The 27,841-nt window shown below is 43.7% G+C and overlaps 2 protein-coding genes across 2 annotated transcripts in view; one reads left to right on the forward strand and one right to left on the reverse strand.

Moving 5' to 3' along the window:
• LOC130406374 (trafficking regulator of GLUT4 1-like) overlaps positions 1-1,906 on the forward strand; it is a 10,139-nt gene extending 8,233 nt beyond the window's left edge. Inside the window, exons 2-3 of the mRNA XM_056611911.1 lie at positions 514-640; positions 1,144-1,906. Of these exons, the coding sequence (XP_056467886.1) occupies positions 514-640; positions 1,144-1,154 (138 nt within the window). The 3' untranslated portion in view covers positions 1,155-1,906. The remainder of the gene's footprint in view (positions 1-513; positions 641-1,143) is intronic.
• A 4,682-nt stretch (positions 1,907-6,588) lies between these two features.
• On the reverse strand, positions 6,589-26,585 carry LOC130405938 (Golgi SNAP receptor complex member 1). The gene is made up of 9 exons (XM_056611265.1): positions 26,504-26,585; positions 25,214-25,325; positions 22,955-23,042; positions 22,410-22,517; positions 22,134-22,225; positions 17,265-17,339; positions 10,726-10,755; positions 7,167-7,249; positions 6,589-6,815 (listed from the first exon to the last, which is right to left on the reverse strand). The coding sequence occupies exons 1-9, from the start codon at positions 26,535-26,537 to the stop codon at positions 6,691-6,693; spliced, it is 747 nt and encodes a 248-aa protein (XP_056467240.1). The 5' UTR covers positions 26,538-26,585; the 3' UTR covers positions 6,589-6,690.
• Positions 26,586-27,841: the final 1,256 nt, after the last annotated feature.

Genomic DNA, 27,841 nt, shown 5'->3' on the forward strand with positions numbered 1-27,841 from the left:
TGTGTGTGTGTGTGTGTGTGTGTGTGTGTGTGTGTGTGTGTGTGTGTGTGTGTGTGTGTGTGTGTGTGTGTGTGTGTGTGTGTGTGTGTGTGTGTGTGTGTGTGTGTGTGTGTGTGTGTGTCTGTCACAATGTGTGTGTGTGTCTCTGTATGTATGTCTGTGTATGAATGTGTGTGTGTGTGTGTGTGTGTGTGTGTGTGTGTGTGTGTGTGTGTGTGTGTGTGTGTGTGTGTGTGTGTGTGTGTGTGTGTGTGTGTGTGTGTGTGTGTGTGAGTGTGTGTGTGTGTGCGTGTGTATGACAATGTGTGTGTGTGTGTGTGTGTGTGTGTGTGTGTGTGTGTGTGTGTGTGTGTGTGTGTGTGTGTGTGTGTGTGTGTGTGTGTGTGTGTGTGTGTGCGTGTGTGTGTGTGTGTGTGTGTGTGTGTGTGTGTGTGTGTGTGTGTGTGTGTGTGTGTGTGTGTGTGTGTGTGCACGCATGTGTATGACAATGTGTGTGTGTGTGTGTCTCACCAGTCCAGAAACAGTCTCCAGTCGGGGGATGTGGATGGGGCTAAGCGTCTGGGCAAGCTGGCCCGCCTGCTCAGCATCGTCTCCATCATCCTCGGGATCGTGGTCATCGCCGTCTACGTCTCTGTGACGGGTGAGAACCTTTCCACTGTGTTTGACACAGCAGCTCAAAGGGACCGGGTTTGATCCCCCCTGTTCCCGCCGGCTGACACATCATGTGACCTGTGCGGATCTGGAAAAACTGAACCCAAGAATACTTACAATAAAGAATGTTTGCGTGGATATATATCACCAACTGAATAATAAGTCACAGTTATTTCCTGAGTAAAATATGCATTGCATTGTTGAGCCTGTATTTAAGAAGGAAAAGCTAGGCTCTGTGCATTATCGCAATCTTATTTCTGCAAGTTTCGGTAAAAATATCCATCTTTGAGTTAAAATATGAAAAGCACGTAATATCGGCTGGCTTTGTGAATGCTTGAGATGTGTTTGTACTCGGTGGCCCCTGCTCAGCAGATTGAGTCTCCGCTGGCTAGAGGCTGTCTGGGCAGAAGGCATGGGCTTTCCAGTCAAAATATCACATAAAGGAACAAGGATGTGGGTGTGACCTTTTTCTTTTACTTCCCTTTGTTTCAGCTTTGAAATAATAACGGTTGCATAACGGATACAACCACAACAACAACAACAACAACAAGAACAACAGCAGCAGCAGCAACAACGATATCCAGGCGTTGTGAGCTTGTGATGAACATCAAGACCATCCCCTAAATGCAGAATACTGTCAAATGAAAAGAAAATAACCGTAAAAAAACAACATGTTTGGTTGGCAAATCAATGAAGTTAACAAGGAAACCCCAGAAATGCATGCACTAGAATCCAGTAAATATTTGCTTGATATAGAAACAAATATTGATATTAAATTGGTTCTGGAAAGGAAAGAGGACATTGTAAACGTTTTGGAATAGTCCCATATTTCTTCATATGAACTAAAAGGTCTCAGAAAATGAAAAGGAAAAGAAGGCACAAAACTGAAGACAAAGGAGAAGCGGAGAAAAATTAGAGCAATTAAAAAATGAACTCTGGGTTCAACGAGAATCTTGAGAGCTACATTCTAAACCCCCAGCCACCCACCATATTCCCTGTTCATTCAGCGCATATCCAAGCACAGCTACAGAAACAACTGAAATAGGCATAATTGGAGTTATGGAGATGTACATTTTCTAAAGTGTCTTTATGCTGAGTTGCGCTATATCAGGAGGAACCGCTCTGAAATGTCTAGGATCTATTTTTTGTTTTTTGTTATTAGGGTATGTAAAAAAAAGAAAAAGGATTTTTTTTTTTGACCAACTGCAAGTCAGATTGTACATAAAAGATATTTGGATTTTGTTATTTATGCTTTTCTGGGTTTTATTCTCAATTAACAGTTTGAAGTGGCTGTGTTGGAAGATAGTATAATTCATTTTTGGAGAGAATCTGATAGTTCTTGAAATGCGATGGAAATCTATAAGGGTGTACCTACTCGCAACCCTCAGCTACACACCAATCCACCCATCCTCCCCCCCCCTCAGACCCCTCAGCCTTGCCTTGCTCTGGGAGGGGCTTGACTATAATGACTTGCATGCCCCCGCCCCCCCAATCCTTACCTAATCATCCATACGTTACAACTCTTTCACCTGTAGCCTCTCTCATACAACAGGCTGCACCGCTCACAAAACCCTGACATCTGTTGCTACATGAAGGGATTATGCTAACTGCAACGTCTTCTTGTCTAAACTCCCACCAGAGGCCACACCTTTGCACATGGACTATTATCAAAGTGCATCACTGAATGTGTTTCCTGGAAGAACGTTGCAATTCCCTGTTTGTGTAACACCACCCTCCCCCCCTCAGCCAACAGCCCCTTTTTGTGGGTATGAGATGTACTTATACTGGAAAGAATATATATGCAATATGTAGGCATGCCATGGGCCAAACAATACACTGTTATTCATTTGTACTACCACTCATCCACCACATATAAAGACTGTTTGGTTTAAAGACCACCCTTTTGTGATTCTTAGTATAGTATGCAGTATAAAGGAGTTTTATACATTATACATTATTATGTTTTGTATAATTCACTCCACTTCTTGATGGGTTTTCTTTAATGCATCTACTCACACATTTTTTTCAAACCATGTCAGTTAAAATCCAGATGAATACTATAAAAAAATATATATCAATACTTACTGCACCAAGAAAACTTCTTGATAATGGCACATATTTTGATTTGAATAATTGTTTGGCTTAGCAGTTAATAAAATAAGGACCATCTATGTAACATTAAATTACTACAACCCGTAAAATATGTTAAAGGTATTGGACAACATCTGCCTGGTTTGACATCCCAAGTGGGCGTGTCCACTTAGATGTGTGCTGGATAGATCTACCAGCCTACACAGTGGACTGCAGCAAACGTTGCTACTCTATCCGTCATACATCTAGGTGGACACGCCCACTTGTGATGTCAGAAGAGGCAGATTTTGATTTTTCAGAAAATGGCTAATCACACAATAAATCACACCTAGTGGTGTAATATGTCACCTTTAATAATTTGTTTTTCCTTGTGCAACATGTCAGTTTGTTTATGAATGCTTGGTGGCCTTGATCAAAGCATGCAACCCGTGCACAGCCCATCTCAATCTGTTACCAAACAGACGAGAGTAGAAGCCAAAACTTACTGTCTACTACCGCACCTGACAAAAAAACGTACAATTTAACAGAAATAAGATTGACAATTTCATATTGAACTAGGACCAAATAATTTGGCATATTTTGTCATCAGAAAACAACGCAATAGAATTGTAAGTGTCCCACCAATGAAAATCTGTGATTCTTAATAAGACAAACTGCTGTCAATAAAGCGTTCAAACCCTAAATTGTTTGGGAAATTTCTGTACAATTGATGTCTTCCAAAGAAACATGTAATTTCAATATGCCTGTTTTTATTCATTGTGTGGAGTTTTGCATGACAATAATAAATGCTACCATGCATGGTCCACATCTGCTGGGTGATGTCTTGTTTTTGAATGAGGCGATCTTACCGTATGTACATTAGAAAAAGACTGATCGGAACCATTACATACAGGTTGGGGAAGGGCAGAGCTGGCCTCTACATGTTTTTATCGAGGAGGTACATCACCTTTATTAATTCTGTCCGTTACTCAGCTGCTCCACGTTTGAAAGTGAGACTATAGCCTACTCTGCCAATAGTTATACTCCTCATCTCCACGGACCTGAATCCACCTGTCTGATGGCTTATCTATTGATCAATTTCATTAAAAGTTATTGCCTTATTAAAACGTATTTATTAACCAAGGGTTGTGGATTGAAATATACCCATACCTAACGAAATAGGGATCACAAAATAGGAAATTGCCAATTCTGTAAATACCCCTAAAGGAGGAACCTATAACAAAATAAAGGGTCTTTCCATGCAGCTCTAATTTAATCTACTTTGAGATTAAACCGGGTTTTCTAGAGTGCAACACAACCCGTTTTAGACCTCCCAGATGACCTCCCATTGAGCCGTCCACCAGTCCCTGCCCCGCCTCTGCTCTGCTGGGCTTCAAACCAGACGCCAGCCGCTGAAATATTCAGGAGCTCAAAATACAGGAAAACCCCTGAATTGCTGTCGTCCACTCAGTCTACAGCGTGTGTGAGGAGAAGAGGACAGTATGCCGTACAGTCCAGCCATAAATGACCAATACTCATACATCGTTCTGCACCACTCGTGGATGAACTAAGTATCCGTTCTAAAAAGGGATAACACGTCCTCAGCCTAAGCTGGAGGTGGCTGGAGGGTGAGAGGGCCCTGTGGTGAGGGCAGAAGGTGACACGCTTCCTGTGGGTTCGACCACACCCATCCCCTCGCACAACATCTTCCCTTTTTGAGAACATGCTTTTCCAATATGCCCTTGCACAAAAACTGGATTAGGTTTTTCGTTTAGATCTTCCAGTGAGCTGGTATCAATTATCTTCGGTATACTTGATTTAACAACCTCTTCTTATTAATATGATTGTAATCTATGATGCAATTTAGAAATTTGAAGAATGGCATCAAATGCCTACGATACACATCGCCAAAAAGAAAAAATACAGGTTGGGCCATTGAGAAATAAGTTTGAAATTGAAGTGTTGTTTAATGTGAAAGGTCATGACATTTACATAAACTTACAATCCTGCACTTGATCAAGAACATTGATTTAGACGATTAAGACATTACCTGAACCAACATGACTGTTGACATAAACATAATCAATAGTAGCGCACCATCCCAAAACAAACCTAAAAGAATCATTAGCCAAACCCAAACTTTAGCCAGCTTGTGAAAGGCAGCCATGACTCATGCAATAATGTAAATATGAGGTTATAGTCCATTGTCCAAGAGGACGTCTTCATAACCAGATAACACCCCAGCACAGCGCTTGCTTAAGAAGACCATCTTCCCAGGACCCCGGTGGGATGGTAGTGCAGGAACACTGGTTTCTGTACAGAACAGTATATGCCCTTTCACAAACTCTCCCTAAGCAGCAGAGAGAAAAATGAAACCAAGATCCAGCTCCTAAACTTCATTCTTTAAAGCCAGTCCTTATGGATGTGCAAAAGCCTTTGGACTTTAAACACAAACAAACCAATGACCTTCTGACAGTTGTGTAAAAACCACAAGCCATTGGCCAGGTAATGCTTCAAGTTCGCCGGAAAACACGATCCAATCTGTTATGGGATCACTTCCAATCCCAAGAGCAAACAAACTGTTGCAATTTGTTTAAGGGTTAGTATCTCGGTTTAGCATGGACACTCCTATAAGACCGGCCTGCATTTGGTTAACCATGTATTCATTTTAAATGTTAATTATTAATACTCACTTTCATTATGGATTAGAGCCATTTTTTATTATATGGCTCCTATCCATAAAGAAAATTAGACTGTCAGACGGTTATGCTTGCATGCCACCTCTGGTTCCATTAAATCCAAATAAAGAGGGAATTAGACCGTATCAGGAATGTCTTAGCATCACAGAGATGGCGCATGTAACCTAATCATTTGAAACACTTCTATATTAAAGGACTTTGCTTTTAACACAACCATCGCTGTAACTTGACTTTACACTGCAGTTACAAATCAGAAATTCTGATTCTCTATATTAGATTTCTGAATAGAAACATGTTTAGTCTCAAATTATTAGCACAATGTTGTGATGTCCTAAATAATATAATTGGCCAATTGTATCCATGGATCCAAATGTATGATGGAATCTATATATAGGTTGAAAATGAGCAAACTCATTTTTGCCGTCAATATTAAATATTGACTTGACATTCTAGACACTTGGATTCATGACTCATTTAATTGATTTTGATTGACTAATTGCATTCATTGAAAGAAAGCTGCTTCTAGGGAAATGGCATAAGGAGAACGATATTTACAAACAGATATGGACACAAATTTGCACTACAGAGAAAGTATACTTTTTAATTACACTTATATAAAGTTTACAGTGGAAAAACCACAGGGTTAATATGTACAGGTATCTCCTCCTTCAATTTTGCCCCAAACTGAGAATAGTTAGCAATTATTAGAATAGAATATTTAATCTGAGCTCCCAATCACCATCATGTTCAGTATTTTTAAAAAATAAAATGCTTTGGGGTGTTAAGTAACTACCATTATAACAAAATTTTGTACAGACTGAATAAGAATAATTTATTAATGCACATTTTAAAGTTCACATTGAACCATCCACCCAATTCTCCTGTCCAAAAACAATAATCCACTAAAGCCAACCACCTCCAAAAGCAAAAAAGGAAATCTTTGAGTGTCTTCATCCCCCCCCCCCCCCCCCCCCCCAGTAGAAACTCTTGCTGCAAATCATCAAGAGAATTCTTTAATATCAAGTCCCATAGTACTTTTGGTCTCCGGTCCTTTTTTTTGGGTGAATCATCCACCCGCCGACACCGGCCCGCCCACCTGTAATCCGAGTGCTGTGATAGGTCGACCCGGGGGTCCTGGTGTCGGGGGGGGGGGGGGGGGGGGGGGGGGGCTGCTGAATGTCCTGTGCGCCCGGCGACGTTCGCCGTGTCTAGCTTCAGTCTAGTCTCTGAGCGGCGGCGGTGGCGACGCAGCGCTGGCTGGGCGCGGCCGTCAGTGGAAGGCGTACAGCAGCAGCAGGACGGTGCACACGCCAATCACCCCCCCCAGGATGAGCGAGTCCCGCCTCTTGCGCAGGTTGACCCGCTGGATGAGGTTGTTGATGGCCGGGAAGCGGTCTTTGGAGAGCGGGCGGTGAAGGAAGATAACGCAGTTCACAAGCATCGGACACGATTTTAATGACAAGCTTTAAAGGTGATGAAAATATGTGACGTCAGAAGAGGCAGATTATCAACGGCAAGCCATTGATCAACGGTCAATGGCTTGTAAATGCTAATCACACTCACACCTGGTGGTATAATAATGTCACCTTTAAACTCAAAGACTCACCCCTCCCCAAGACATATTTTTTCCGACACGGTTGATTGATCAATTGACCAATCCAAAATCAGCCATAAGCTAGATCTCTGAACAACTTCCCACTGACGTCCACACAATCCCAATCAGTCACACATGGGGGTAAAGGATACTGGCCAGAGTGTTGACTTTTCCCTGTATAGACTTCAGAAAGCCTCTCTGGGACGTCATGTTTTCCTTGGTTGCCATGGCAATACTAGAGAGAGATGGAGAGACATGTAGTTACAACTTTGCATATCCCAGTCAAGAGTTCTTCTATGCCGGACTGATCCAAGGGCTTTTACATTGCACAGGGTTGAGACCGAGAGAGACCTTGAGTTCAACACCAGGGTTCCCTGGTGTTTAGGGGTGAAACGGATCAGTGTGTCCACGGTTCGGTTCAGATAACCGTTTTGGGCCTCGGTTTCGGATACGGTTCGGATTAGGATCATGTCCGTGATAGTAAATAGGCTGACTTTTTTTTGACAGAGGGTTTGGGGGAGAAACACAAAAATGAATGAGACCCACAGGCTATTTGCAATGTGTTAATTGACTGCAATCAGACAACTTGCAAGGCTTTTTTGTGCAATAAATGTTCCCCTAAATGCATTTGAAAACATGGTGCACTGAGTGTAACATGTAAGGGATAACGGCCGACGAGGCTTAGAACTCTGGCGACGAGCGCAGCATGAAGCCAGAGTTGCCTCTACCTGTCCATTATTTCCATCGAACCGGTCGACCTCGAAGGCCGTTATCCCGCTAATCACCCGTTTGTATTTATCTCCCGTATATTTAGAATATAATTGTATCAATTACTTTCTTTGAATTTAGGAATCGTGCGCTTGAAAAGCCCAGTTTGTTTTGAACGCTGACAGGCTGAAGGGAGGGGCGGGAAAAGTCTCATTGGCTCGGGCAGCACTGGAGAGAATGCATTCCGCTGGGTCCTAAACACCCTTTTGTATCGGACGTAGGCTACAGTAGGCAAAATATGCTACATAAGGCAATGCCTTCATGAAACCGAAATCCGCGGATCTCCAGAATGCTCCGAACTGTGGTAAACGAACCGAACGGATTCAGATACAATTCGAATCAGCTGCAGGCCTACTGGTGTTGGGACGGGGAGGGACGCTATATGGGAGTAGTCACCGCCAGGAAATCGGCTCTGCACCCACAGAGGGATTCAGTGTTGGGTGCTGCAGTTGCCACCCAAATAATATACTCCTTCAGCCTAGCGTGAGAGTGTGTGTTGCAGGGTAAAGTGCAGCGTGGTAGTTGGCAGGAGATGGGCTGCTCCTCCACTGGCCTACAGGGGCATCCGTTACACGCTGATCAATAACCTACAAGACCCCCAGTCTGCCTCCCCAAGGTCACCCAGCCTGCCTCCCAGCCTGCCTCCCAGCCTGCCTCCCAGCCTGCCTCCCCCAGTCCGCCCCCCAGTCCGCCTCCCAGTCCGCCTCCCAGTCCGCCTCCCAGTCCGCCTCCCAGCCCGCCTCCCAGCCTGCCTCCCAGCCTGCCTCCCAGCCTGCCTCCCCCAGTCCACCCCCCAGTCTGCCTCCCAGTCTGCCTCCCAGTCCGCCTCCCCCAGGTCTCCCAGCCTGCCTCCCCCAGGTCTCCCAGTCTGCCTCCCCCAGGTCTCCCAGCCTGCCTCTCCCAGGTCTCCCAGCCTGCCTCCCAGTCTGCCTCCCCCAGGTCTCCCAGCCTGCCTCCCAGTCTGCCTCCCCCAGGTCTCCCAGCCTGCCTCCCAGTCTGCCTCCCCCAGGTCTCCCAGCCTGCCTCCCAGTCTGCCTCCCCCAGGTCTCCCAGCCTGCCTCCCAGTCTGCCTCCCCCAGGTCTCCCCGTCTGCCTCCCAGTCTGCCTCCCCCAGGTCTCCCCGTCTGCCTCCCAGTCTGCCTCCCCCAGGTCTCGAATGTGGGTCTTAAATGGCTTTATTTAAATGAAGCGTTGACTCTGTTGAACCACCAAGTTGTGCCATCACACTATGGGCAGGGCCCGACCATAATATCAGTGTGTGCTGTCAAGTACAAGTGGGACAGGGTGTTTTGTTGGCAGAGGAACAACGTTGGCCGTGTTTGCAAAGGCTGCGCGTGCAAGGGGTTGCGTGTGTGTGTGCGAGTGGTTGTGTGGGTGTGTGTATACAGAATCCCATGGGGTGGGAACCTGCTGAGGGGACAGTCCCTACCCTCTGGGGGGGGGGGGGGGGGGGGCGTAGTGGATCAGGTTCGCCACAGTCAGAGAAACAACACTGCAGCCACTCTGGACTGCCTGTAGTGTTGTAATGCAATAGGGTACAAGGCGAAGCGATACGCCTCTCCTTCTCCAACAATGTGTATCATACCGTTGTTTTATTAGTGTTTGGTTCCCATTTTGACTGCTCACTTTTCTCCAGCTTAGTGTCCTTCAAAGTCCTCAGCATGGTTATCAAAAAGGCTTGGCGTTATTGAAAGTGAAGACTGGAGTTTGAACAGTTGGGATTCATTAATTAAATACTTTGCTGTGATATTAGTGATGAAATGGCGCTGGTCAAATAGTAGCAAAAATGTAACATGTCCTCTCCTAACCACTTTTCCTTGACCTCGATGGAGAACGTCATGGTGAAGATAGTAGCGGTGCCAAGAGAACCCTAATGCACTGACACTAGGCTAGGTATATTATACATTATATATATATTATTAAATTTATCCATTTGTTGTCACAGTGGTTTTATGCAGGCTGTATAACCGTGGACCACCCAGGGAAAAATGTTTCCTCACTACCAAGGTTCAAGTAGAAAATGAATACAGGCTTCCAGTTACAAGCTGTTCAAGAATGCTGCAAGCAGCAATACAGGGGCCAAGATATCAGCCATTTACGAACAGGTACGTTTGGAACTGGCACTGGACTTACACTACATAATAATGCTAATTACTGCATTAGCTAATGTGTATTAATGGTTGTATCTAGATGGTAAAGCCATCCTGTGCCTAGCTTTACATCTTGCCAAAGGACTACAGCTGAAAATGTGCCTGGCTAAGACTGGCACATTTACAGAAATGTAGATTAATGTGCACCGTCCTTATAAATAAGGACAGTGCAAAAAATAAATAAATAAATGAATGAAATAAATGAAAATAAAGTGTTATCTTTGGTTGGTTTTTATGAATTGCTTTGGTGGTTTATATTGTGGATTCGTTCAGTCAAAGATTCAGTCATTTGGAGATGTGAGGCTAACCCACACAGCAGCGATCATAACAGCCTCATCTCCAGAGGGCCGGGCCACAGACAAACAAGCATGAACTCATGGCTGGGCTGTGGCTGGCTAAACCCACCAGGAGGTAGGCGAGGAGCAGGGAGAGGGTTTGAGTGAAGAGAGAGGGGGCTGACGTCATGCTACGGTCTTGCCTGGATGGGTGTTGAGCACAAGGAGTGCAGAGAGATGAATACACAGGGGCAGGAGGCAGAGCCGTGTTTGGATGTGGGCGGGAGGGACAACAGGGTTATAAAACAAATGAGCTGTGTGGAAGAGGACGGCGCCAGTGAGTTTTTAATCTGTTAAGTCGTTTTTTTGCACACAAACATTGGAATATGCGAAGAGGAGATTTATTTTAGCATGATATAATTTCGGGAGGATGCGGGGAGTGTAGGAAGCAGGCTTTGGATAATGCAAGGTATGCGGGGTGATATATGGTCCCTGGTGTCTAAGGAAGCAGCCCTTACCTTATTGTGTCATCCATCAGCCTGTCAGAGCTTCAGACCGAGGTTGGAGGGCAGGAGAGAAAAGAGAGAGAAGCTGGTTAGACGGTTGGTCTTTGCTCCGTACAGACAAGGTGCAGTTCCACATAAATCCATCAGACCATAGCTCAAACAGGGAGCTCTGAAGCAGGTTGGTGGTCACGTTAGATCACACATCTTTCTGGGTCCCCCATACACGGTAAGAACACTCTTTCATATGGCGACACATTAGTGCCATAATTCACTAATGTGATAAAAGATGCATTCGGGCGTATTATATTATTCCACACGCATAGATATTAACTACGAGCGCGCAAATGATCTCTGCGCGCGCGCAAATGACCTCTGTGCGCGCAAAACAGCCTCTCGCGCGCGCAAATTACCTCAGCGCGCGCAAAACAGCCTCTCGCGAAAGATGTTTTTACGCTCGCTCGAATTTGATTTTGGCACTATGGGGGAGGGAACCAAGGCAGGGCGGGCTTTCCTATGATTGGCCGTTTCTGAAGCGCGATATTTGATTGACAGCCCTCCTCAGCCTTCCTCTCATTCAATTCTGAATTGTACAGTAAATGGCTGAAACGATAGTTACGTATTGTAACTCTAGATTCTATGAGTATAGGCGCAGCCTTTTAAGGCTATTGCTATTGGGTTATCCCTAGGCGTGAGCCGTAGCACTGAAAAATGTGTAATCCCCAACCACCAACAGCGTGGGCCTCAATCACGTCCGCGTGCGGCGTGCCTCAACGACGTCCGCATTTCGCAGATATAGTCGGGCGCCGGCGGACGTTCTGCTCCCAATAAACAGCTTTTCTTCAGCTATTTAAAGGACAATGAGGCCGACACTTAAAAGGCTGCGCCTATACTCATAGAATCTGGAGTTACACTACGTAACTATCATAACTATCTAACTATGAATGAGAGGAGGGCTGAGGAAGGCTGTCAATCAAATATCGCGCTTCAGAAACGGCCAATCATAGGAAAGCCCGCCCTGCCTTGGTTCCCTCCCCCATAGTGCCAAAATCAAATTCGAGCGAGCGTAAAAACATCTTTCGCGAGAGGCTGTTTTGCGCGCGCTGAGGTAATTTGCGCGCGCGAGAGGCTGTTTTGCGCGCACAGAGGTCATTTGCGCGCGCGCAGAGATCATTTGCGCGCTCGTAGTTAATATCTATGCGTGTGGAATAATATAATACGCCCGAATGCATCTTTTATCACATTAGTGAATTATGGCACTAATGTGTCGCCATACTTTCAGATTAATTAAGTGCACATGTCGGCATTTTATAAAAAAAAGTGGGGTGATTAAAAAGATCCTTCCCTGTTAAAAAAAATAAAAAAACACAAAACATAAAGTATTAAACCATTAACAAGTGTTTACACAACGGTGAACAAACAAACAGGTAGGGAGTAACCATTTTTAGTTTTTTAAAGAAAGACATTTTAGCTACGCTATCGGCTTCCATGATTATTTTTCTACACAATTATATTTCAGTCAACATTTAATTAACACTGACTAGGTAGTCACAGTAACCATGGACACTTAAGTGGAAAGAATAAAATGTCTCAGTTTACATTTATTAAAGGCCATTGCTTTGTAAGTCACAAATCACAACAGGCATCACTATAAGTAGTAGCTCATCATTATTTTCCCTTAGCCTAACCAGTGAGGCAGGACCAATATTAAAATTGTCTCGCCGAATCAAACTGTTACACCATTTCTTTCGGTTTCGCAGAGGTCCAACTAATGCCACGTTCATTCATCTTTGAGACAGAGGCAGTTGCTGAAGATGTATTACACCAAGGAGACGAGCCGAGCCCAAGCTAATCGTAACTAATGATGCCCGGCCAATGCTGAGCACACACTTCCTGATTACTTGGCTTCCTCTGGTTAATCACAGCAGAATGCTCATTGGTCGTATGCAACGTTGTGACTGCAGGTTTTCATCCAACACCAACAGCCAAACTCAAAGCCAAGTGGAAAGGAACGGTTACAGGGGAAGAAACACTGTCTCAGAACTTGCATAACTGGCACTTGCTTTAGCGAATGTGACATTCAGCTATTTCCAAACTAATTTTCCAATAACAGCCCCAACTGCCAAGACTGTGGACAGTTCACAGGATTAAGAGGGAGGCTGACGAGTCCAGAGGGAAAAGGGATGTCACACAAAACAGAGAGAGCATAAAAAAGGGATCGAAGAGCAAAAGCAAATCGGATGGGGAGTTTATCAACGTCTGTACGTGGGTGGAAGTGTCCACCCACATGTATGAAGATGCATGTCGGACAGATGAACGACAAATCACATATTAGCCCAGGCCACGGTCATTGACCTTCACTCAGCGAAAGGAGGGTGGATTGAGGTGGTCATCCAAGCGGATACTTCCACGGCTGGCCTGGCCTTTTGACAGGCAACATCATTCACAAATCAAGAGAACCAATATGAAAGTATGTGGAGGGAGAGAGCAAAGGGGTGGGACAGGTTTATATAGATCTTACAGGAACAAGGGAACCTCCATTTTATTGTCCACATTATTAGGTTTGGTTGTCATGCTGACCCCACCCACCCACCCCCACCCCCACACACACACCTTGGTGGGGAGACGGTTGTTTTATCAGGACAGAAGAGCCTGGTGGTACTCGAGTGTCCGACGCCTACGGATAAATGCGTGTCCTTCAAAATCTACAGCTTCGGGAGGCTTGGCTTTCCCCTGATCATTGATGTTCTGCTGCAGTCATTAAATCTCTCTCCCTCTCTCCTTCTCTGCAGGTACAACTTTATGGTAGCTCTTGCAGATTAAATAAGTTTGAAATAAAAAATGTTCTGCGTTAACGTTAATTAGGTAATTCGCATACTTTATGATGACATTAACAGCCATCATATATAGTGTTGACATGCATCGATTTTAATTGTAATTATTTAATTAAAAGGACATAAAAGGTGATGAATTCCAATTTAAATTGATCCATTTCTCAAAAATATTCATCAACTGCACTTCTGTAGAAAGAAAAAAAGAAAAACAATAGTTTGAGGTAACACTATTCTACAGAATCAGGACCCCTCATGACAAAAGAATCCCAGTGGAAGAAAATCAATAAACAACAAACCAACTATCGATCTCCGAATGAGTTAGTACAATGATTCAGCCTATGGCAAACTAATGAAAACCCTTGCATTTGCAATCGTATGAATGTTATGAAACGGTCGTTGTTGTCAACACCGTTTGTGTCTCTTGGATAAATTACCGCTCATCGCCAAAGGTGTTTCCAAAGGTAACCAAACAGAAATCTTCAAGATCACCTTTGTAAAGAGACTGGTGTTCATCATAGAGCCCATCACAGCCTCTATCACAGTCTAAATCCAACACAACACAACACCGGTGTCTCATGTGCAGCTCTTTGCTCGGACACAATGAGAGAGCCCGTCCTGAACCGAGCAGCGATCGATACCAGCAGGCTTCCTTCCTTCCGACGGTGCACTTAATCTTCAGCCTGGAGCATGAGGTGCATGGTAAGGCGCGATGCAGTGTCTCCCTTAGGATTGTGCGACACTAGCATTAAGTGCGCTTTAAGACTTCAACACATCTGCAGCATGTGAAAAGGAGAGCTGAAGGGTAGGCCAATTAAAAAGTTAATGATATTTTTGGCTTTCTTAAAGTGAGGTGAGCTTCAAGAGTTAAGCCCTTTAATGGAAAACCCTGATGTGATGTGGGGCATTAACTGTCTTTAGAGCATCAAGTCAGCTTCATAGTATATAGCGATTGCATTCTAGTATTAAAAAGAAACGACGTACAGCCAAAAGTATTGGACTCAACTTCTGGACTATGGGCTGACAATAATGTACACAGGTGCTGACGCAGGCTGTCAGCACCCTGGGCATCGCCTTAGCCGCAATGTCTGACATTATCATCCAATAACAGGACACAGCCCGTCATGGTTCAGTCGGCTCTTGTACCACAGCATCGTTGGTTAAGAAAACCTGATTCTGAGTGTCATTAATGTTCCAAGGGGTTGCATAAGGTAAAGAATAACCCAGATCTTACATCTAAATCAATGTTGGCAGCTTTGGTAAAAGCAGGATAAAGTCCAGGTAAATGTAAATGTAAATGGACTGCATTTATATAGCGCTTTTCTAACCATTGGCCACCCAAAGCGCTTTACAATATTTGCCTCACATTCACGCACAGATTCACACACCGACGGCGGAGTCAGCCATGCAAGGCGACAGCCAGCTCGTCGGTGTTACAGGTGTTACACTAAATTGTACTTCAAGGTAAGCAAGCGTGTCGGTTGATTCCTTACGGAAGAGATACATTTGACAGGATGCCGTGACCACAGCCATTATGGCTGCTCCACTATGAACTCTTAATGGGCCTGCTCCTCCCGTCCTCTGATTTATTCATGAAAACACTTTACGGCAGAGAAATGGAAAAACACACAGAGCGAGGGAGACACGTACCAAGCTAGAAGGAGGGGGGGCGGGGTTAGAGGAAAGGTTCGGAGAGGAAAGGTTTGGAGAGGCTCTCTGCTACACTCAATGTTAACACTTTGAGAGGAAACCCAATGTCCAGTGTACCTGTAGGCATCGCTGCACAAGATGCCTAATATTAATGCCGCATTTCCAACGGAGGGTGCAGGGTCGGTTCAGTTCAGTTTGCAAAGGTACCGCACGGTTCGCGTTTCCACTGCCAAAAGTGGTCGTGATCCGGAGTGAGCCGTATTCGTCTCGCAGTACTCCTCCGTTGGGGTACTGAGACGCCTGAAAGGGTGCCGGCATGTTCGAGCTACACACGCCGTCCGTTGATTGGTCGACAGAATCGCACTTCCGTGCGACAGGGGGATAAATAAACAAACGCATTACTCGCGAGGTATTTCTGAACTGCTAAAAATTTGTCATTGAAGAAATGTCGCGCAAAAGTTTGCCGTCCTATTTTGTTGGTCTTTGTTCATTGTGCGCGTTCTTCTTTTTCCTTGGATTTATTGGCAGGCTACACCGTGTCTGGCTGCTATGAGATCACGATGCTTACGTAGCTGCCACGGCTATCGCCATACGGCTTAAACCCTGCCCTACCATAAGGGTACAGTCGGCGGTGGAAACGCGAGCCATAACTGAGCTGGGCTATACCGCACCCGTACTACTGGGTCCGAAGCGTATCCGCTGCTGGAAAAGGGGCATAACAGTCTCTTTGATGGGATGCACCTAAAGTATGACAATTCACTGTTACCCTTTGCATAAACGCATCCACTAAATTACTCAAGAAGTAACAGCAAATATGGAACATGGAGAAATGATGACAGACTCATGGGGAAAGGGCGGGTTGCCTTGGTGAATAGCAGAAGTAAGCCTTCACTCCCTCTACTGGCTTGTGTAATTACAACCTTGGTAGGCTCCCCTCAATAGCGATTACACGGCACACAGAGTACAACTCTAAACCTGAGAGAGCGAGCGAGAGCCTGAGAACGCAGCCCTTAGAGAAAACCCAGAAACCCGTTTAGACCATTATTGTGGCGTGTAACACATTTCTTTGCTCCCCTCCCTTCTCCCTCTTTCCTGTCTCTGGCTCTAATAGGATAGATCATGTGTAACCCAACCCGCCTCTGCCGCTTCCTCTCGGCCACTGGTCAGGGTGAGGCACTTGATGGGCGGTGGTTTAATAGACTCATTTGTTTTTTTATACCCCGTTCGATTCCACAGGGTTTGCCCGGGGAGGATGATTGATGTGGCAAAAGTACAGTACGGTATAATCCTGAGTTACGGGCTAATGTTTCCCCTGACGCCTGCACTCTGGGTGGTCTTGACGTGAACACAATGGAAACTCCAGCCTTAATTACCTTCAGTTTGCATTCATCCGAGTGCGTAGCCTTTGCATTTAACATAGTTCCTTTTCTTACGTATATTCACACCTTTTGTGGACCACCCGTGTTGTGGACCACTATTTCTGCCGACACAAACAATATGTGCTAGTTTTGGTGGTTATGGGGTAATTGAGGCTTTACTCCTCTGACGGGCCGTGGCGGGAAACGAATTGAGAGCCGTAGAGAAAGTAGCGATACAACGCTTTAATGGTTCCTGGTTACGCCCAATTTATCAGCTGGGATAAAACTTCTCAAGGCTACAGCACATTGCCCATGATGAATGCTGCTCAGTGCTGCATCCGAGCAGTTTGTGTGCAGCCTGCTGCCACCACGATCCACTGCTCTGACACACAACACCAACACACACACACACACACACACACACACACACACACACACACACACACACACACACACACACACACACACACACACACACACACACACACACACACACACACACACACACACACACACGGAGTGCAGTTTGACATTTGGAACTTAATTAGAAACAGTGGGGTCACGATATGATTCATCGACATTCGTTAGAGGTTTCCTTTTTATAAATGACACTGTGAGGTTATGTACATGATAGGTGTGTGAGATAGCAGCCGAAAACAGTTGTGATTCAAGATAGAGCAGGCGGAAGTTAACACTTAAATTAACTGGAACTTACTTTCTCAGGTGTTCATGTTCCTTCAGAAACAGCTCTGTTCTCCGGTTGTTGACTCCAGAGCCACTCTTGTATGTTCTAAGGAGAAAAGAGTTAGTGATAATGAGCTGCAGCACTGTGCACCGTCATGGAACAGGGTGTTGGACATTAGAGGACTGGAGTGGTGCACAAATAAACAAGAGCATGATAAATACAGGGTATTATTCTCCCTCAGCTATGCTCAGCAGTCCGTTTATTCATCTTTAAAGTTTGAGGAATTCATGAATTAATCACTAGGTCATCTAAATTGGCATCAACACGTGCTTGACAACATGACTATATAAACTATATAAGTTAACTAAAATAATCAAATTGATTTGGTTAACCATTGACTACACTGAGACTAGAGGCCAACAGTTGAATTTAGGTTTTCCTAGCTGCCGCAACACCTCTGTAACCACCAGCGTTGTTTATTCTTCAGTACAGCCAGCCATACCATCTCCTTTAAAGAGGTCTTTGGAACAGCATGAATAATATAAGAGGCAAGTGGAAAAACTAGATATAGCTAATGAAGAACAAACCAAGTAGGCTGTCCACGAAGACTACTAGGCACTTCATAATAAAGGCTTGAAATTCAATTTGGTACGGCTGAAATAAAATGCTTCAACATTTGCAGATCTAATGGCAGGAACTATTTGATAATTGATCGACCGTTCCTAGCATCTCTGTGGGTTAAGAGTTATGTGTGCAACAATGCATTGATTCCATCCCAATATTGACAGCACCACGCAATCATACAGTATGTTAAAGAGATGGGCACGAATAATGCAGTGGTCTCCCATCTCTTAGCCAATCAACAAACAAGGATGTCTGGTATTGCTAGAATGTGGTTTGCGGAGAAACCAGCATGAGGAGGATACAACACACAGGAGACAACTAAAATATAAACTATTGTGAAATACGTCCTCGAAACCATAACAACAAGACAGACAAACGAGTTGATGCCAACACTGATAGAGCCGTCTCTCTCCCAGGGGACTGAAGACATGCTAGTAGTCAGCCATGCTGGTAGCCAGCCATGCTAGTAGCCAGCCATGCTAGCGCAGGCTGGGTCTTATTTAAACTGACGCTGACTGACATGTTGATCATCCGGGCGGGGCTTTTAAAAAGGGCAGCCATGTGATTCACAGTCGAGCCGTCATGCGTCCCGCTGACATTTATAGCGCAGCAGCAATAGGGGAGCAGTAGATCTTAACAGGACCGGGCTGTACCGTGATACAGATTGGGACGTCAGTGTATATCACGCAGCATGTCGGGGGAGATTTGAAGGCACACAGGACCAACATGGCCTACTTCTGATAATAAAAAGGTGTTCACAGGATCAATACGGTCACCTACTGATGGTAAAAAGGGTGTTCACGGGATCAATATGGCCTACCGTTCATAAATAGTTGTTCACACAGGACCAAGATGGCCTCCTACAGCTCCTAAGGTGTCCGCAAACATTGATTCATTTAAAATGCTCTGCATCCTAAATGAAGGAATGAGGGATGGACATGCGCTCACATTCTATTGGCTCCAACACACTTGCAGAGCAGCATGCTGCTCATTGCACAGCTTCATTGCACGTGAACACCAGAGCAGAGGGCTCTACTGACCTCTGCCAGTCAAAGATGGTAAGGGCTTCAGCGGAGCCATGGATTGCATCCAAGGCTCACCACACTATTTTGAATATTTAACACTATTAAAAATAGTTTAAAGTAGCAACAAATTTAGAAAAAAATTTAAATGTTGATGCGTCCTACAAAAGATTGAACTAGTATATATACTATAGTTAGGCATGCATATTGTGTCCCTCAAGCCTAGGCTTCAGAAGCCTGGTCTGGTAACTCATTAGGTCCACATATCGATTTTTAATTCATTTATAGAACCCCCTATTCTTCCTCATGTCAACATCCGCTTGCCCTTATCAGATCGTATCTACAAAACATTATTTATTCTTGTTTAGTACTTTCCACTAGAAACATTCTTCTTGTTGGCTCTGCGAGCAAACTATTTAACTATAGTTCAACGGCTCATACGAGAGGTTCTCAGGGCGGACTGGGCGCGGCTTTAATACTGCAACCCCCGCGCTGCTCCAGGACCTGGCAGCAGAAGTGTGGGCACAGCTCATAGATTCGGATCCTGGCTTCAGCTCGCTTCTGCGGTAAGTGGGGTGATTCCAGTCAACCTCAAATGACATCCAGAAGATGTAAGCATGCATTCTTCATACCAATAATAATCTAGTAAGCAACAAGATAACCGACCTGGTTTAGCCTTACATCATATGAATAACTAAAGCCCCCTAGCACTGTGTGGAGGCAGGCTCCTCCTCTTGTGGCGAGTGGGGCAGGCACCCGTCTGCTTCTGATGCTCATTATTAAGCAAAGTGCACCGTCCACAACAACAGCTCATTTCAATGCATTAAATTCACCAGCACCGGGCAAATTACCTTAACTAATTCGATTTAATGAGTGGTTATGCCAAGATGTATTGGACCATCCAAATGATGTGGTCGACTAATGGACTGTTAATGACTACAAATAAACAAAAATCTTTACCTAACTTAACCGGCTGCACAGGAAGAACGTATGTTAGACCGCCCTTTGTAAAGTGTCTTTGGGGCTCTTAAGAAACACAATTCTGCATCAGTACAATTGTTGCACTCAAATAACTAAAGTATCACCACGCACGACACAGTTAGCTAATGGTCCTGAACCGAATGGTTGGGGTTAAATCAAAAGTAAATGTGGTTAAAAAAAAGCACAAAAAAAAGAATGAGCTACACAAGAGCTTTGTTGGATCAGAATAATAATTATAGTGACAACGAGATTACCAAGAGAGACAGCAACACTGTCAGCCAAAGAAGGGACACACCCTGTGCTACAGCAACCTTTCTGCCTGACTGACTGGATGGATGTCCAGTTTCTGATTAAGTGGCTATCGTGAGAGCTGACAGGTTTCACACTAGCCAAGAGTCAAACAGGCCCTGTGGAAATGAAACCCATTTTCATCAGATTGTTGAAGGGAGGTTGTTGGCCCTGCAACCGTCATTCAGCTTTCTGAAAAGTGTAGTGTAATTTTCGTAGAATTACCGTTTTCAGAATTGTATTGTCATAGACAATTATCAGAATTTGCATAATAGTGCATCAGTCTCCCACACTTGCAACACAGTGGTTTCTTTAGTCTTGAACTTGAAGATAAAAAACCCTCAATTATGCCTGTCAGCTTAGGGAAACATTTACATGGCACCCTTACTTATTTCTAGCTGATGCAAACCCTGAAAATGTAAGAGTGAACATCATAAATAACAGTACAATAAAATGTAAGATGCGGGAGAAATGGCTCTTATCAGGTAGACTTTCACTCAATGGAGTCAACGGGCCTAATAGAAATAAACTCCCTTTAGGTTGTGTTGAAATAAATCCAAACACCTTTCTCCAAAGGCAGCGTAAGCAATATTGGATCCAAAACAATGAGAGGTAAGTTTGGAAGATTAATGAGATTGAAACAGATTTGTCTGCTTGGCCACTAGCAGCACACTTGAGGGATCTATAGGAAGCGTGCATTGGTCTTCTTCGAGCACAGTGCCTCAGAAATCAATAAGTCATTACCAAAAAAACAACCCGACTCCTTTCTCATTTCACTCTCAAATCAGTCGTTCTGACTAGAGGACCATGTTCATCAGGGCTTATTATTGACCAGGTGTTCCCAATCCCCATCACCTTCCTGTGCTCACAGAGGTTTGTATTTCACTGTATGAATGGTCAGTAGCAGCCATTCCTACTGAATGAGTAGCCTGACAGCCAACCTAACAGCCTACCTTCAAAGACAACTTTGAAGGTACTTCCTTAGGGTCTATAAACCCTCGACGTACAAGCAGTCAAAATCGAGAATATCCCAGAATCCACAAAGCTTTGGCATCAAATCAACTATTAAATGAAATAATATATATTTTTTTTAAACGAATTACAAATACAAATGTATAAGCTGAAAAGAACCATCATATAGTTGTATACGCAGGTAGGGTACTTTATATGCAAACCCTAAAAATACACTTGCCATTTTAACTAAGGCTCTCTCGGCTCTACCATAGGTACTTGGGGGGATTACTGTGATAATCAGTGCTCAAGTTCAGGCACTGCAAACACAAGTGTGCAATTCCCATCACTGGGCCTGTGACCACGCACAGTGGGGCCCACAAACAATGGCCCTACAGAGCTCCAGGTCCCAATGCTACTGCATTGTCTGCATTTACACAACTGGCTGTCGTCACTCTCCAGTATTCTGCCCTTCCTGAAATGAGACGCACATACGAGTATCTCCTCAAAAAGCATTGCAAGCTGGCTGATTTTCTTTGACATTCAACTGTATAGTTGTAGTTGGTGACTTAACATAAAAAAACGTAGCAAAAACATGAAATATGTTTAATAGAGTAACTTTGCAATTTTCAGTGACATGTTCAAGCTTTGGCAGAACCTTCGATCAATTTGGCCACTTTTCTTATGTTTTCCATGACGGAAAACACTCAAAACACACAAAATAAAGCTTTGGAGCTTAATTTCATGGAGAATTACCTAAATGAGCTAGAAGTATAGGTCCCTATTTGGTATGTAGAATTATTTGATACGTGAATAAGTGAAAAAATGTTTAGGATTCATTTATTAATCATATGATAAATTAATCATATATGGTCGGTAGTTGGTAACCAACTATTAAAAAAAAAAATAATAATAATCCGAGAATAAAGAAGCACTACTAATTGTACCTGATAGAAAGGAACATCAATGCAATCAGCTGATAGCTTACACAAGCTCGACAATTAGTAAGAAAAGTTCATGATTTGACACTTACTCAATGTCTTTCCGGACGGAGCCAAGAAGGTCTTCCCTTTCGCGGATAGCCAAGAAGTTGCCTTTGGTTTTGTGAAATTCATGTGTATAATCCTGAGAGAAAATACATAAAAGGGTAGAGAAGTTAGCATATTCATCACTTCGATTTTGCAAATAAATATATAGATGAAGGCAAGTCTTGAATTTGATGTGAAAGTGTAGAAAATAGTGTGTCTGTATTTCAATGGAGTTTCAAAAGGTTCAAAAAGAAAACAAGACAGGAAAGACAGAAAACAACCTGCAGTATGTCTCGGTGTCTCTGCAGTGTGTGCATTAGGGCGGCATTGAGAGATGATGCTCCCGGGGTGCTCGTGTACTCTGCCATCTTGTCATTGACTCCAGTGAGCTGGGAAAGGGATGGGAAGATGACTGAATACTGGAGGGCAGACAAACATGCTCATAAAACGAAGACATATCTCCAGTGGAGGTTGAAAACTCTGGGTAAAGAAAGCAAAGCATAAGTCCTTGATGCACCCATGCAGTGAACCATCTCACAGTATAGTCATTAGTAATACCCCGATAACTACTTGAGCATATCCAGATGCCGACTCACTACACTGGGGGAGTTTATGAATATGTCCCCCTCTACATCATGGACTATTAAGCCTAACCCAAGCTAATTGGATTCACACATGCACAAACAAATTAAATCCCACAATTAATTTGTCCTTAAACATTAAAACACCAGGGTTATTAAATCTCTGTCTTGAAGGGAACTACTACCAAGCCCTACCATTTTTTAGGATTACTTTTATTTTGGCATAAGAACACCAGTAAAATTACCTTTGCCAGCAGCTGCTCAATCTCAACTGACATTGTGTCAAACATTCTGTCTTGGCTTGAGTTGTTAAGTAGAGGCGTGGTGTCTGACCTAAGGAAATCGAAAAATAAAATGTGTTTAAAGGATGAGTCAATAACATGTTTACTTGGCCATGTTATACGTAATTCAAATTGATATATCATATTGCATTATGCATTTTGTGTTGTATTTTATTGCATTAATCTGTCAATGTAAAATTATACTTGCCATATATACACTGCTGATTATCTACATTGCAAACAATTATAAAGTTATTAGATCTTAAAATAAATTGCAGACATGGACCTTGTCCCCCAATAACAGTCACACTACACCAAGTTATCACATTGTATTTTAACAACTAATATGAATTGATGTACCGTAATTTTTGCACTATAAAACGCGACTTTTTTCCCATTTTACGATTCTGCGGTTTATATAAGGGTGCGGCTAATCTATGGATTTTTTACATCTAACGGCCACTCTGAAGATTTGTATTCGAAGCTTAAATCAGTATTCGGAGCTTCGTTGTTTTTTTTTCTCACGTACTTGACGTTACCAGAGCGTGGGAGGCAAACTATAAGCGTCAGCGACACCAAGCAGAGAAGCGAGAGAGGTGGAGGAAGAATAGATATCTTGTTTCCCTTTACTTTGTAACACAACATTAGCGGGATCTCGGGAGGAAAAGTAATACTTTCCCAAATGGGGGTCATCCCTATGTTCCCCGGGTCCTATGTTCCCCTGTAGCCATACATACCGGGGAGCATAGGACCCTTTTTGGGAAAAGCGGGGAACATAGGACCCTTTTCTGGGAAAAGGGTCCCACTATGTTCCCCGCAATCTATAAATCTTTAAAAATATTTAAACTTTGACGCGACATTCGCGTGATGACAGCCAATCGGCGTTAAACAGCGTGGCCACTGAGTAACATGTGTAACGTAACAGCCAATCAGCGTTCAACCGGCCAACTCAGTGCAGTGCAGTCCGGGGTGAACTGCAGCATGGAGGAGAAAGTGATTGTTGCCGTTTGCGACTCCCGGAGCTCTTTATATAATAGTAGGCCTATATAATATAATATAATTGTATAATAATATCACGGCCAAAAGCTCTGTGCGCCTCCGGATGGCCGTAGCGCGGGGAGCTCTCGTAGGGATTGGGCTTCTCAGGGTTTGTTTACCGGCGTATGAATAGGCGTGCGTCAGGTTCTCCGACGTCTCTCCCTCTTCCACAAAAGGTAAAGACATGCAATGGTAGTTATCTCGGCCGGAATTTGGCAGTAATGGTGGAAAAAAGTAACAGACCGGGGAACATAGAACCCTTTTTTTGAAAAAGGGTCCTATGTTCCCTGGTCACATAGCCTGCATATCGGGGAACATAGGACCCTTTTTGGGAAAGGCGGGGAACATAGGACCCTTTTTTTTAAAAAGGGTCCTATGTTCCCCAGTCTCATACAAAGAGGGAAACATAGGACCCGGGGAACATAGGACCCGGGGAACTTAGACACGCTCCAACGAAATGCTTTTTTTTTAGCTTAGTTTGTTTACGTTCGCTGTTCAGCGCCGCGCCAATCAACTGTGACTGGCTTGCTGCAGAGCGTGAGCGCCTTGGGAATACCCGGGACAATATAATGGTTATAATATGGATGGACACATAAGAAAATCAATATTTGGTATTTGTTATGGATTTATTGTACAAATTCCCTGAAAAGATGCACGTTCCAGGATGAATTGAAAAGCTCCCGTAAGGGCTGAGATGGCAGAGGACAGCTGATTTGGAACGGAACAACAGCTGTTCGTTTTCACGGGGAAAAACGAAGGAACTTCAACCTACTTAGGCCTACTAATTAACGTTCAAAAGCTATTAAATATTCAACAAAATATGCAGATACTGTCAAAATCGGTTCCGGGGAGTATATAGGGTTTATTAATGTTGTTTTTGATGGTGTTTTTGTCTGGAAAGGGTATTCGAATATTCGCTTGGAAAAACCAACGAGTATTCAAAGACAGAAAAATGGCATTCGGGCCAGCCCTAATGGTAATTAAACATTAAATCACCTGCGGCGTATAGTCCAGTGCGGCTTATATATGTACACATCATTCAATTTAGCTGCTGTGGCTTATACTCCGGTGCGCCTTATAGTGCGGAAAATACGGTAGTAGTTTATTGTTGTATGTCACAATATTGGAACAATAACAATTGTAACTTATTCGAGAAATAATGGAAAATAACGTGTGTGGCCTTACGAATCTCCTCTGCGTCCATCCCTGGAAGTGGTGTAACTGGTGCACAGCTTACTGAAGGACACAAGCTTCAGGTCCAGCTCATTCTCCAGCTGCCTGGCATGCTTCCGCAGGTCTGTGGCCACAAAAAACAGCATTAGAGAACATGGCGACGGTTAACATATCACGTCCATAAAGGCTAGTCCCTCAGCTGGTTTCAGTTGGACGTTTATCATAAAAGGTAGAGACCTACTCTCATTGCTGTTTTCCAATGGAGATGGACATGTATTAAAAAAGGAAAATACCTAATCATCTCATTGGAAGGCGGCATGCTGGACCTCATCTAGGTAAACTTCTGGTGGCATACTAGCAGGTATGCCCTCAGAAATGTATCTAGATGAGGTGAAATGAGAATGGACTATAGATCCATTCAGATTCTCCCCATCACAAAGAATAAACTAAGCTATTGATTAGTTAAAACATATTCGATTGTAAAATGTTTGACATTCCAACGCCAGAGCTTATTGATACGCAAGAAGGTTGTGGACTCGACATCACTGATGTACGATATAATCAAGCCTAACCCTGAAATCAGCAACAACAGGCTGTTTCCTACAGGGTTCAGAGTGAGTTTGGAGTGTAGTAGAATCTGTGCTTCTGAATAACAGGTGTCCAGTGTTGCCCTGTCTTCGCACAGGTAGCTTGTAGCCGCAAGCGACTCAGAGGACATTCGCATCACGACCGATTAGTCCAAACTCCCTCCATTCAGGGACCTGTTCATGAAAATATAAGTCTCACCTGGTTGTATTTAATGGATATAACCTCATCAACATTGCACCTCTGTGGACAGCTTCGGTACTCCTTTTTTTTTATCTGAAAGCCTTTGGTTTCACAAAAGTCCACGTTTGTCAAAGGGAAAGTGGCTCATACATGACAAACGTTGTTATTTATGGAACCAAAAAAGGCATGCAGATACAAAGACGACGACCCAAGCTGTCAGTAGGTGCACTATGGGAGAGTTGATCGCCATTACATACAATCACACCAATTATATTGCCATTAATAGGGCACACCATGGAGGGAATTGCGACTAAGAAGAGGTCGCAAAACGCGAACGTCCTTTTATACGCTTGCGGCTAGTTAGCTTGCATCCATCTGAACTCGGTTGGCCCTGAAGAGACATGGGTTATACACCGGAAACTGCTAGTCTGTTGCCAGAACACTCCGCTTTATGGCTGAACATCATATTATACTTCAGAAACCACACATAGAACATGAATAAAGTGAGTTTGTGTAATCTTAATGCCACCTCACCTTCCCAGTAGTTGCTGCTTCCTACTCCTGCCATCTTTGTTGTCGGCTACGTCAGCACCTCAACGTCACGTGTCAGTAAAACACATGTTGATGACTCGACGGCGCCCCGCAGTGGCCATAGATGTCACATGTGGCTGACTCCATGCTGACCCCTCGTGGCGATAGATGGCTACTCCTGTACTCCTGGCTACATTACTTAATACCATTGCAAATATATTATACACCAGGCATCACCAAACGGCGGACCGCGGTCCGGGTCCGGACCAAGTGACGTTTCTATCCGGACCCATGACCAATTCAAAATAATAATTAAATTTTTTTTTTTTTTTTTTTATGATTTCACTATACAAAGAATGATTACGTTAGTGAAATAATTTCTCACTGAAATACAAATTGAAAAGTAGAATAGTCTGTTGTACAGCATAAAAACAGCAAAAAGCAATGCATGTGTGTTATAGGGTCACTCAAATAATAGCCAATCTAATTTTTTGTTTACCGGAAGAGCGATTTGGAATGAGAAAATGGCTTGCTCGAAAATAAGGAGAGTTTACCCAGAAAACAGACATTTTAAAGATTAATGGACTGACCAATACATGTTCATTCTCCCGCAAGGCAGTACAAAACCTTTGTTGTGTCTTTTATGTATTGAAACCATGGCGCTGATAAAAAGCGGGAATATTAAGCGGCATTACGAATCCAAACACAGATCCTTCGAGGAAAAGTATCCCCAGAAGTCAGAAGTAAGAGCGTGGAAAATATCCGAGCTGAGAGCTCAGTATGAGAGGTCTACGCATGTCTTCACACACTCATTTACAGGCCAGCAACGTTCAAATGAATGCTCACTTAAGATTGCATAGATTTTGGGGCAAAAAAATAAAATAATCAGTGACACGACTGTTGTGAAGGAGTGCTTGAACGCCGATGCCGAGACGTTACTTGAAGGTAAACACAGGGATGAAGTGTGTGAAAAAATAAAGCAAATCACAATGTGAGCTGCAACGACAACCAGAAAACCTGAAATGTTATCAGATGACGCACTAATGCTCTTTTTTGTGTTTATTTGAAATGTAGGCCTGGTGTACCTGTTTTGCTTACTTGAAATGTAGGCCTAAATGCACTTTGTGTTTATTTGAAGTGTAGGCCTAAAGTTCCTGTTCTGCTTACTTCACATGTAGGCCTTATGCACTTTTTTATGTTTACTTGAATTGCGGGCCTAATGTACCTGTTTTGTTTACTTGAAATATTAATATGCGTTACTTTGTCTTACTAGTTTTTCATGGTTAAAAGTAAGCTATTTGGAAATTGAAAATAAATACACATGAAATGATAAGGTAATAT

This window comes from Gadus chalcogrammus, chromosome 16 (assembly GCF_026213295.1).
Source record: "Gadus chalcogrammus isolate NIFS_2021 chromosome 16, NIFS_Gcha_1.0, whole genome shotgun sequence".
NCBI classification, from domain to species: domain Eukaryota; kingdom Metazoa; phylum Chordata; class Actinopteri; order Gadiformes; family Gadidae; genus Gadus; species Gadus chalcogrammus.

Coding starts and splice junctions, on each gene's coding strand:
- LOC130405938 (XM_056611265.1), bottom strand. CDS start 26,537: ATGGCAGGAGTAGGAAGCAGCAACTACTGGGAAG. Junction 10,756..17,264: donor GAACATGAACACCTGAGAAA/GTAAGTTCCAGT, acceptor CTCGGTCTGAAG/CTCTGACAGGCTGATGGATG. Junction 7,250..10,725: donor CTGATGGATGACACAATAAG/GTAAGGGCTGCT, acceptor ATCTCTCTCTAG/TATTGCCATGGCAACCAAGG.